Source organism: Pteronotus mesoamericanus, unplaced genomic scaffold (genome assembly GCF_021234165.1).
Source record: "Pteronotus mesoamericanus isolate MK-2021 breed Mesoamerican mustached bat unplaced genomic scaffold, CSHL_Meso_final contig_124, whole genome shotgun sequence".
Classification (NCBI taxonomy): domain Eukaryota; kingdom Metazoa; phylum Chordata; class Mammalia; order Chiroptera; family Mormoopidae; genus Pteronotus; species Pteronotus mesoamericanus.
In genome coordinates this window covers 4,543,456-4,555,806 of record NW_026555051.1, presented here as the reverse complement: position 1 = coordinate 4,555,806, position 12,351 = coordinate 4,543,456, and the positions used below count along the sequence as shown (strand labels likewise).

The 12,351-nt window shown below is 35.2% G+C and overlaps 1 protein-coding gene across 1 annotated transcript in view; it reads right to left on the bottom strand.

The window, feature by feature from the left end:
• The window catches only part of PLAA (phospholipase A2 activating protein), a 35,129-nt gene that overhangs the window by 17,613 nt on the left and 5,165 nt on the right, over window positions 1–12,351 (bottom strand). Inside the window, exons 2-7 of the mRNA XM_054588132.1 lie at window positions 9,732–9,925; window positions 6,402–6,502; window positions 6,197–6,317; window positions 4,140–4,307; window positions 3,599–3,734; window positions 785–954 (exon numbers count right to left, since the gene is read on the bottom strand). Coding sequence (XP_054444107.1) covers window positions 785–954; window positions 3,599–3,734; window positions 4,140–4,307; window positions 6,197–6,317; window positions 6,402–6,502; window positions 9,732–9,925 — 890 coding nt within the window. The remainder of the gene's footprint in view (window positions 1–784; window positions 955–3,598; window positions 3,735–4,139; window positions 4,308–6,196; window positions 6,318–6,401; window positions 6,503–9,731; window positions 9,926–12,351) is intronic.

The following is a 12,351-nucleotide window of genomic DNA, read 5'->3' as shown; positions in this document are numbered from 1 at the left end:
ATGAGCTATGAAGGTCTTCCACATGTTTACACATTTTATTATTCAATAACAAAAAAAAATTCACACTTGCTAATAGTGCTACTGATATCATTAGAACAGTCTTGTAAGTACTGGGAAACTATCAAACTCCTAGAGGCAGATACAGATTTTCTAAAATTTCAATTTGCACTTGAAAGTTTGAATTATATCTTTGGCAACAAATATCATCAGTTGTTTTCCTTAAAGTGACAAGCTCACTATGTTCATTTTTAAAGATTGTCTGCCATATACCCAGGCCTGAATAACCAGTTAGTCATTCTGCAAAATAAAAATGGCATTCCATGAAAAAGAGACTTGTTCAGCCTGCAAACTAAGTGACTGCACATATCATTCAGACACCAGAGTGCTTGGGTATACCATACGTGTAATTTACATTGCCATCCAGAATATTTTTTTTAAATGTACTGAAGAGGTGTAGATGTAATAAAATCAAATTTCCATGCTTCATTAAGCACAGTTTTGAGGGCATATGGCTTTTCTTTTTCTTTTTTTTAAACTATGACTGTGTATCAGTAAAGAATTCAGGACTACTGGACAGTCTTTACGCCACTGCCCTGACTTGGGTACTAGGGAGCCAGCAGTTTTACCCACCATAGCTTTTGTAGCACAAGTGCAATCATTACTACAGTGTTATTTGACTGTTACACTAAGTAATTAGCAAATCAAAATTTTTTTGTTTTAATTATTCCAAAATTTTGGAAAAATTGATAACAATTTTTACTATTGGATACACTCAAATATTTACCAGGTTCATTCAGATGTTCCCTCCCAGGAAGCTGCTCTGCATTAATGTCTCCTAAATCACCAGTTTTGGAATCTATGGTTGCCTGAGACAGTTCTTTTTCAAAAGCCTTGATTTCCTCAGCACTCGCTGTCCGATCCACCGATTCTGTAAACACTCTAATAATACCATCACTACAAGGAAAAACAAACAGATTTTAAGTCTTGGCCATCATCTATTAACATTATCACACCTGAACGATTCAAAGCAAAAATAATCTTTATTTGTGAATATGAGAAACATTGCTATATACCTATCATTGAATATAGCACCATGTGGACTTAAGCACACACTGTCCTCTGTTATTTTCTAAAGCAATGTATAGGGTGAAAAAAAAAAAAACTAGGGAAAAGTTACTAGCAAAGGACAGAGAAATATATATTTAACACAATTTTCAATTCCAAGTTAAATATTTACCATAATAACCTAGTGATAAAGTGTACATTTTAAAAGTCAATATTACATTAAGTGTTTTGATATAAAGAAGGGTAGTGGTCTGGTTTAATTTGTTAGGGCTCAAATACGCAACGTAAGACATAAAAGAGCAGAGGCTCAGTATCTGTTTCTTAGGGAACCATGGAATCTGGCTTTAATATGCCATGAACTAGCAATGTAACCCTAGTTGGGGAAAAAACAGCTTCTCCTTCGGACTACATGACAGTCCCAACCTCTATTCTGAGAAAAATGACTTCATTTCCATGAGTTCTCAATTCTAAATTTTGGGGTGGGAGGCAAGTTCACAACTTTCAACTCTACAGAAAACTTTGTTTCTTACATAACCTTCCACTAACAGCAATTTCACCCTTTCTATTTATTTATTTTTCAACTTTAAATATGCTAAGTGCAGGGGCCAGGGGCTGGGGGCGGGGAGGGGGGGGACAGAATAAGCCAATAAATCAACTGACCAGGCCAGAAAGCAAAACAGCTCCACTTTATTAGATCTCCAACCCAGGGGTCCCCACCTCCAGGGCCACTGTCTGGTCTGTGGCCTGTTAGGAACTGGGCTGCACAGCAGGAGGTGAGCAAAGCTTCATCTGTATTTACAGCCGCTCCCCATTGTTCCCATCACTGTCTGAGCTCCCCCTCCTGTCAGATCAGCCGCAGAGACCCTAGAATCTCAGAGCTTCTGAGCTTCTGTGGCCTGCACATGCGAGGATTCTAGGTTGTGAGCTCCTTGTGAGAATCTAATGCCTGATGATCTGAGGTGGAGCTGAGGCTGTGATGCTAGCACTGGGGCTGCAAATACAGATTATCATTAGCAGAGAGGTCGGACGGCACAGAGACAATAATAAATCAATTGTTCGCAGACTTATATCACAACTGTATCAGTGAGTGGCAGGTAACAATTAATCTGCCATCTAGTGGCAGGCTATAAACATCCCCCATCCCAGTCTGTGGAAAGATTGTCTTCCATGAAACCAGTTTCTGGTGAAAAAAGGTTGGGGACCACTGTTCTATCCCTTATTGCTTTTTTTTCTTGCCTTCAATGCCAGAGTAGTAGTCTACAATCCTTCATCCATTGTTGCCTCTTAGTTATCTTCTATCATTTTCTAAGAAAATCTGATGCAAAAGTCACTAATAACATCTTTTAAACCAAATCCAAAAGCTTTTCCAACTTTCCTTCCTTAATTCCTCATGTACTTGTTGATACTCATCACAACTTCTGCCCAAATCTCTCCTTTATCATCTCTGAATTTCAACATCTGGATTTCTTTTTCTGCTTAAGCTACTAGCTTCTCTCTCTCTCCCCCCACACCATGTCACAAAGTTCTGTGTTTAGTCTTCTGTTCATCCCCCACCACGCCTTCCTCAGAGAAAGGTGGTCCGCCACTTGACTTCGGCAGCTTTGTGAAAATCCTTATCTTCAGTGTCAGTTGTTAGGCTCCAGTCCAACTGCCTGTGATGCAAGGGCATGAGCATGGCTGATCACTTGGATTCACAACATCTAAATCCAAAGTCGGCACCTTCTGCACCCAACTAATTTTCCCACATCTCCATTTTTATTAGTGCAGACTTACAGTCACCAAAAGTTTGAAGCTTTACCCTTTTCTTTCATCCAATTTCTGATCATTTTCCTTGGTATTATCTCATTTTTGGTCTCTTATCCAGTAGCACTGTGAGGCCAATATTTCATAATTTCACACCTTTACTACTGCAATTGCTTTCTAATTGGATTTCATTCCCATTGTCACCACCAATTAAATAAAACCTACATATTTAATAATTCAAAAGTTCTGCTTTAATCATATCATTTCTTGTTCAAGAACTACAACCCTTTAACCCCAACCATTGAAACCAAGTAATGCCTGGCATTGAAGGTTCTCCATAATTAAGCCTCATCTTACCCATTATCCACTGTTCCCCAGCATTAGTCCTCCATTATTTTCCATCTTTTCCTAAAACATCACTTTCATTTCCATGCCACATCTTTACTTATACTTCCTTTTGATAAAAATTCTCATTTCCCTTCTTACTCATTATCTTTCAAAATCCAATCTAAATTTCTCCTCCAGAAAGTCTCCCCCACCAATCTTTACCTTCCCCAACTACTTTCGCATTCAATGTTTCAACTGCACAACTTGCAGAACAATACCGGCATAATATATCCTGCTTTATTAGTGTAAAAGTTGTTATACCTATTACTATTTTGTTCAGTAATAGAATTGTGCATATGGTCTCTCCAATTCACATGAAATTCCTTATGGCTTATCTTGGTGCACTCTAAAGTCTACCCAAATCCTAGACACATTGTTTATTAATTGATTAGAACGTAAATACCTTGCACCAACCACAATGTCACCATTGTCTAGCACACAGCAGCACCATATAGACTGAGCTGGAAGTCGGATTGTTTGAGCACATTCCCCATGTTTCCAGATTCTCAAAGATCTGTCTTCTGCTGTTGTTACAAAATCTAAAATTAATAAATTCAAGAAAAATTATTTTGAGTAAATAAAATTAAGTACATTGTGACATACCATCTTCCTGAATAGGTTGATCTTTTTTAATCCTAAAGTATTTTAAAATTATAGTTTTAAGTGTTATGTTTTTGTTACTTCTATAACAACTTTAAAAATCATTTATTCATGTATTTTTAGAGAGATGGGAAGGTAGAAAGAAAGAGAGGGAGAGAAACATCGATATATATGAGAGATACATCGATCAGTTGCCTCTCACATGCCCCCAGTTGGGGACCTGGTCAGCCTAGGCATGTGCCCTATCTGGAAATTAAACTGGTGACTTTTTGGTTCAGAGGCCTGTGGCTCAATCCACTGAGCCACACCAGCCAGGACTAAAATACGGTATAAAATAATCTTACCTTTAGAATTTGGAAAGACAGATATGCTATAAATATAATTTGTATGTCCATAATATACTTCAAGACACTCTCCAGTGATCTGCCACCTTCTAATACTGGCATCATTTGCACAGGAAAGAAATTCTGTTTCACTCAAAATTGCCAAACCTCTTACACAGTCTTCATGCCCTGTATTAAAAAAATACAGTAAATCAATAAAGTAGATCATCTGGTTGATGGTTCTATGTATTTCACCAACATTGTAAAACACATCAGTGAGCAAGTTTGAGAAATTCATTTTTTTTCCTGTAGAAAAGCCTGGTAACCAAAATTGGGTTTGGCAATATCTTCTTTATCACCAGTCTTGAGAAGTTACCATATTTTGCCATGTATAATGTATACCTTTTTGCCCAAATTTTTGAGGAAAAATAAGGATGCGCATTATACATGGGTAGTACTAATTGTGTATCTATATAAACAAATTCCTTTATTTATATTTATGCATTAAACATATAACTCTAGAAAGCAATAATGATATCCGTAGCAAAATAATACCCTGGAATAAGATAGTTTTGTTTCTAAATAAGAAATTGAATTAAAAAATTAAAACAGAAGTTTTTTTTCTGAAAGTCTGGGCCAAAAACATGGGTGTGTATTATACATGGTACAATACAGTATTTTATATTATCTTCCCTAATTTCTTCCTTAAAACCTTCCAGAAACATAACTTTGATCTCCACAATTCTTTTTTACTCAACAATTTAATTTTTCTTCCCTAATAACAAGAATAATTCATAACATCCACAATATTCAAATATAACTGAGATAATAACAAGGAATAAATATCCCTTAAGTTTTTTACCACACGATACTAAAATTAATACTTATAAAACACCAGAGAAAATTAAGAAAAACTAAGATTACAAAAGACTGCAATTATTTAAGTTTGAAATATTAAAGACATCACAGAAAAGTAAACTTTATTAAAATATGCAAGACTAGGTTGAGAGATTAATTTTTCTACAACTACCCAATTAGTGGCAACGCTAAAACAAAAATTCAAGTTTCATGACTCATTATCCTCCCTCTTTTGATTCAGCCAAAATGCAAATATAAAGTCAAACATCGCTGATTTATCATTGGGAACATTTCATAACTTATATAAATACAAGCATTAAAAGATAAAATAAAAACTAATGGTTACTGATTTTTTTAAATGGCAAGAATTTCTGGAATAAATTTCTTACATAATGTTCTTAATTATGTAACTGGAGATATACTTGACAAAATTCAATTTCTTTCAATATCACTTGAAGCCTTGTAGAAATTGTCACTACAATTTTTTTTTTAAGGACAAAACATTCTCTGAAGCTTGTGATCTAATAAAGAAAATCAGAAGTCAAAACCTTTCCAATGGTCAATATTTGCTAATTTAATTATCTATCAAATCAATAACTTAATGCATATATGTATGCATGGAAGCAAAAGCAGAAAGACGCTATTAGAACTCATTGTCTATTTTCCACCTATTGATAGTTTTATCTTCACATAGTGACATCTCAGTGTTTTCCTCCAAGGCAGTAATCAACTTTAAAAAAGTAAATAAAAGGAAAAAACCCAACAAAAAAATCCACACCAGTGTAGGAGTTATTTAATAGCTGTGGTTTAAAAAGACTACCCACCTAAACCACTAAATAAATAGAGCCTGAAATGTATTATTAAACAACATACTTCAATATTATTAACAGCACTTATATTTTCCTTGATATATGAAGATAACACTACTGATGCATCAAGTTTCAGACTGAATGCGTCCAAAGAACAGGCAAAAACATAACTGCACACCACAAGTTACAATATATATAATTCACAGAAGCACATACACATATTATAGACTATGAGGTACCTATTTATTAGTGCAATCTGATTTTTAATGAGAGGTTTCAATATATCTTTTAAAAAGATACATGGGTGACATTTTTCAAATACTACTTTCAAGCTTCTAAACCTTTGAGGAAAAGACCATTTTAGTAAATATGAAGCAATGAGATAGTAAGAGATATATATTCTGATGTTACCTAAAAAAGTCCTCTCACATCTTCCAGCTTTCCACAGTTTAATAGTCTTGTCCGCAGATCCAGTTAACATTAAGCCCTGCTCAGGTAAGATCTTTACTGCCCACACTGCAGCTGTATGACCCTGTGAGTAAAATGGGTATTAATTTAAGTTGACACAGAGTCATCATATTTAATTATCTAAAGTAGTCACACAGAACTACCGTACCTGTAAAGTCATCATGCATTTGTCATTCAGCCACACTTTAGCAGTGGTGTCCCATGAGCCACTAAGTAATGTCCCAAATTTTCCAGATGAAAGACTACAAACTAAAGGAAAAAAAGGCATTAGTGAACACATTTTCATATAGAAAAATGTTCAACCTTGTTAGTTATTAAAGCATTGCAATTTTAAAAACACTTAACTCAATGGAGATGCAGAAGTGTGTACAGTGTTTATGACTCTGCTGTCAGACTGCCTGGATGCAAGTACTAGGGATGCCACTTACGAGTGGTCTGACCACGAGGACATTACTTAACCTTAGATTCCTCAGCTGCAGAAAGAGGGAACAGGATGAAGTGGGTTGTACAACCCCTTCTAGTCCTAAGAAACTACATAGGAAGACAATGTTAAGTGATTTAATAAATTTTTAAAAATTGATTTTAGAGAGGAGGGAGAGATGGACAGATTTTGATTTATTGTTCCACTTATTTATGCATTCATTGGTTGTTTCTTGTGTGTGCCCTGACCTGGGGGCTCAAACCTGCAATCTTGGCATATCAGGACAATGCTCTAACCAACTCAGCTACATAACCAGGGCTAAATGATTTTGAAATGCTATTAATATAGATATTTTTCACTTCAGTTAAAATGACAGAAAAACAGAGCCAAGCACTAGTTCAATAATGGAATGGTTAGTTAAATGTTTTATTGGTGTAAAATTATACAGGCTAAAAATTATAAATGAAAAATTATCTAAAAATATGGAAACAAAAAAACCCCAGAATTCTCATTAAAAATGGCAGATTGTTCACAGTAATGTTATAAATCGTATTAGTCTACAAGGACGAAGACAACTGAAAATAAAATAACTGACTTAGCAAAATGGAGGAAGGTTATAATTTAATCACCCACAGAGACAAATTCAGAAGCACAGTGACTGGGCCCACAACTATGAGACTCAGTGTCGATGGAGCCATCCAGTTTCATGAAGGATGGAGCTAAGCAGAGGCCTTAAAAAATTAAAATGAGTCAAAGTCTACATAACAAAGAGTGGAACACTAGATCTCTCCTCTCAGCCTACAGTATCAGGAAAGTGCATCCTCACCCACTGCAGAAAATGGAGATTTACTCTCTGGTCAGTGGAGCCAATTTAAGAGGATTCCAATGGCCAGATACAAGACAGTATGAGAATCAAAAAGAAAAGAAAATAGATGTTGGGGAACCAACTCATTTTTAAACTCAGTAAGAGATGTGGGAGAGGGGGCAAGGAAACACTCACATGATAACCAAAGAGTTGATGTGGGAAAGTTCTATATAGAAAAACACTAGCTATTAAATGCAGAAATAACAGTAGAATTAGAGTATAATCATTTTGAAAATATTAATGAAATATTGGATCTATGCAATGACCATCAACAGATGTTAAAAATCAGCATATAAAAGACTGATGGAAATTTTATAATGAATGGGTGCACAACATTTGAACCCACTGATCAATCTGAACATCACAAAAAAGAGGTATCATGTGACTCTTAATGTGCAACACAAAAGTACACAATACTACCTATAAAGTATTCATGTTAAAAACTTGAATCTGAATCTGGTCAAACTTCTAGATCTAGCTAATAGCTTACAAGACATACAGAGTACTAAGGAACATGTTAAAGGGAACAAAAAAGGCTCTATTTAGCAAAGTTCAGATTGTGGGAAATTCTACAGGTAAAATAAGCTGGTTTTAAATGGAAAGGGCGGAAAAAGAAACTGAAAGATTGAAAGACAGACATGTGGACCTTTCCTTTGGTCACTAAACTATAAAAATACATTTATGAGATAACTGGGTAAATGTGAACATTCACTGGATATGTGATAATAAAAAGTGAGGTTTTGTTTTTTTTCAGCTATGATAATGATATTGTTTTTCTTTAAAAAGGGAGAGAGAGACAGAGAGAGAGAGAGAGAGAATCCTTATCATTTAGAGTGGCCAGCAAACTATGGCCTGTGAGCCACTTGTTCTGTATAGTGCACAAACTAAGAATGGTTTTTACATTTGTAAGTGGTTAGGAAAAAATAATCAAAATATACTTCCTGATGTGAAAATTATATAACTTCCAAATTTCAGTGTCATAAATAAAGATTTATTGAAACACAGAAAGGCTCATTCATTTATTTGTCAATGGTTGTTTTTGAACACAATGGCAGAACTGAGTAGTTGTGAAAGCAACCATATGACCTGTAAAGCCTAAAACATTGACTATCTGGCTCTTTTCAGAAAAAGTTTCCCAAATCCTATTTTATAGCTGCATACTGAAGTATTTACAAATGAAACAGCATATTGAAATTTTCCTTTAAAATAATGTTGTGGAAGAGAGGAAAGATGAAACAAGATAGAGCTTATGTGGATAACCCTTGAAGCAATGTAAAATACGTGGGAAGAGATCATTATTCCCTACTAGATATGGGTGTATATATAACTCAATATAAATTACTGTCTCTACTTCTGTATATATTGAAGAGTTATATGATAAAGTTAAAAAATCTGTATCACTCTGTATTGAAGATTTCACATACATACACACAAAGGATTTCATAAACTCCTCAAAGAAATTCAATTTAAAATGTTTATGGGCCATACTATTTGCTTACATATGTCCTCAAGTATTCCAGAGACATTACAAAATAAGGACACATACTGCACTGATTAAGCGTAACATTTTATAACAAAGAGCTGCTAAGCCATTCACAAATCTGGGAATATCAGGAGAGTCAGAAATAGTATACATAAATCACAAAAAAAGAATATTCAAAAGCATTCCTCTTTAAAAATAATACCAGGGCTCTAAACGCATTCAATTTGCTGTATAAATACAGATAAAATAGTCAGAAGATACAGAAACACTCTGTTTTCCTGAGTAGGTTCCTTTCACAAAATAGCTAAAAAACCAAAATCACCAAGTGTATCAAAGTTATACAGCCTCTTTCTTTTATAACTGAATGCTTTACTTTTTAAATATACAGGGGTATGCAAAATTAGGTTTACGGTTGTGAGTACAGGAACAGAGTTTATTTAGGCATTATTATTAATCAATTGTACTGTTTTTATTATAACCATAAACCTACTTTTGCCCAATCCTGTATAAGCATGAAAAACTGCTGAGCATTACAGAAAGCTGTAACAGAATTTGTAGAACAATGTTGATCCAAAAAGATTTTTACTATCAAGCCAATTAGCTATAGGTAAACAAACATAATAGAAACCAGAGAAAATGGATATGTAAATTTTACTTTCAAAAGGATGAATTTTTTTCAAATAAAAAAACACTAAAGTGCTATACTCACCAGTATTTTTGTGACCTTTTAGTATATAAAGTGGTGCTGGGCTCTCCAGTGAGAAAATGCAAATATTGTTGTCATTTCCTCCAGTGGCGATTAGTCCATGGGGGTATACGTCACTTGAAGGTATGATGCATACACAAGACACAAAATTGGAGTGGCCACTCATACAGTGCATTTCTGTAAAGCCCCTGTTAGGACTGGAAAGACATAACAAATAAGGCACAGTCTCTTCCTTAACTTAGCCTGGGACATAGTACCAAAGTACTCATTTTCATTTAGTGTCTAGGTTGAACTTTATTATAGAAAGTACACCCTATGTCAAGTATCTATTGTTTTAAATAAAATATTTAATACCTAATTTATATCAGCTACTACAAAGGTTTACATCAAATTAGGAAAAGTTTAATTAGGTTTCCATCGATAATAGTATGTTAATTAACAGGAAGAACAAGGAAGAAAAGGGAGGGAAACATATCTTAAGCTCTTTCCTCATCCTTTATCTTCACTTCTACTTCTCAGTAACTGTGACCCAAAGAAATCCCAGGTGAAGTGAAACATTCATGTGATTAGGGTAACAGAATCCTCTATCAATAAGCCTTAACCATAGATAGTGAGTATATTTTCACAGTATGCAACATTAAGCTAGTACTCATTAGTATAGTGTGTGTATGTACATAGAACATCAATCATTCTCAATATGCAAACTAAAGGAACTAGTACAGCAATGTATAAATGACTGCTCCAGGGACACAGCACATCAACTTCCTATGGATTAGAATGATTACCAATTTGTTATATATGTCAGTCACTTAGCATTGTTGCCTTCCATAGCAGGTCAAACAACAGATTATGATTTACTACATGGAAGGCAGTTAGTTGATGAGAGGGATATAAAAATTTATATCCCTCTGAAGCAAATCAGAGTTTCCAGTCTAGTTGAAATAGATAAGACAAGTACATATAAAGACATTAAGACTCCTGTGTAAAAACTGAACATACTCATCTATTTTCACTCCTCAACACCACTAAAACAATATACAAGGTCTGTCCAGAAAGGTATCCAGCCATATAATACAAAAAATAGAGACACTGAAATAGCTACAAGAAACGTTGTACATAGGACAATGACACCTCAGTTCCCTTCAAAGTAGGCACCTTGGGACCTCAAACAGCTCCCCCAATCCCCAATACCTTCCTTGCCATATTTTCCTGAATCTCATCAACAGTCTGAAATCACTTCACTTTCACTAAAATCAAAGGTGATTTTAGTTTGGGGAAAAGCCAGAAGTTGCAGGGTGCCAATTCTGGGCTGTAGCAGGGCTGAGTCACCTGGGTGATTTTGTTTCACCAAAAAAACTCTGCATGAGACGTTATGCGTGAGCGGGTGTGTTGTCGTGATGAAGCTGCCAATGACCAGTTGCCCAGAGATGCGGCCTTCTGAAACACCCGAATAGTTTCCAGGGAGGAATGTTCAAGCTTAATGCAACATTTGATGCAGATTCATTGCTTTTCTCCCTCAGTCACTTTGAATGCGATGGTCACAGTATACGTGCTCACTCAATGGCACCTACTGCGCCCACTGACCCATCCTGTGAAGTCGTCATTGTTCATGCATGCATATTCCAGTCTACTCTCCTTAACTGCCAGGTTACACTGATGCCAAGGAAACCATACTGGTTAACAATGGCTGGGCTTTTTAACAGACCTGGTATGTCTGTATGTTTGCATGTGTGTACAGACACATTCCTGGAGGCAAGTAGTGCTGCTAATTCTTGAGCCCTTTGAAGATTCATTGGTAAATTGGTTCTCTACTTTTCCTGCTACCTGCTTAGAACTCATTTTTCTCATGTCTCCCAAGACCTTTACTACTTTTCTATGAGCTTCAGCACTGAAAGTTACAATCTTGTTCTTTTTTTCTCATTCTTCTTAGCCTGTGGGTTTATGTCTTCCTTAAAAATATCTATATACACATATAGATATATGCGTATGTATGTATGTAACTATGTAGGCAGCAGGGAAAATAAAGACCTAACCTACCAATGAATTGCAAAAATCTCAAGAATTAGCAGCACTACATATGTACCTCTAAAAACGGGGACAAAAAAAGGCAGGAAGTAAAACCAATAAGGAAAACTAGTTGCAAGTCTTCAGAATCAGTCAGAAGTGAATCATATGAAAAAAAAAAAATCCTCAAAAGAAGGTATTTGGTAGTAGCTATTTTTAACTTGTCCACTTCATTTTGGTGGGTTTTATAAAATGTTTTTTTAGAAACCATTTTATCAATAAGCCCAAAGAAATTTAAAAGATAGCACATGATTGAAAAAGTCCATATTATGTAAACCACTAAATCTACCTATGTGTATCCCTTAACACTTCCCAATATAGATGTTTGTGTGCATCTTTCCTACTGGTCTGTTAAGTTCTTATTGGCAGAATCCAGACATGCATCTTCTTTTTATCTTCTCAAGTTCCCAGCACACTATTCTATATGGAAAGGATTATGTATTTCTTGAATCAATCAGAAGTATTTAAAGTATTAAGGGAAAAAAAAAAAAGCAGCCAGACACCTCCACCAGACAAATGTCCCTCTTGCACCCAGCAAAATTCTAGAACTTTTTCATCA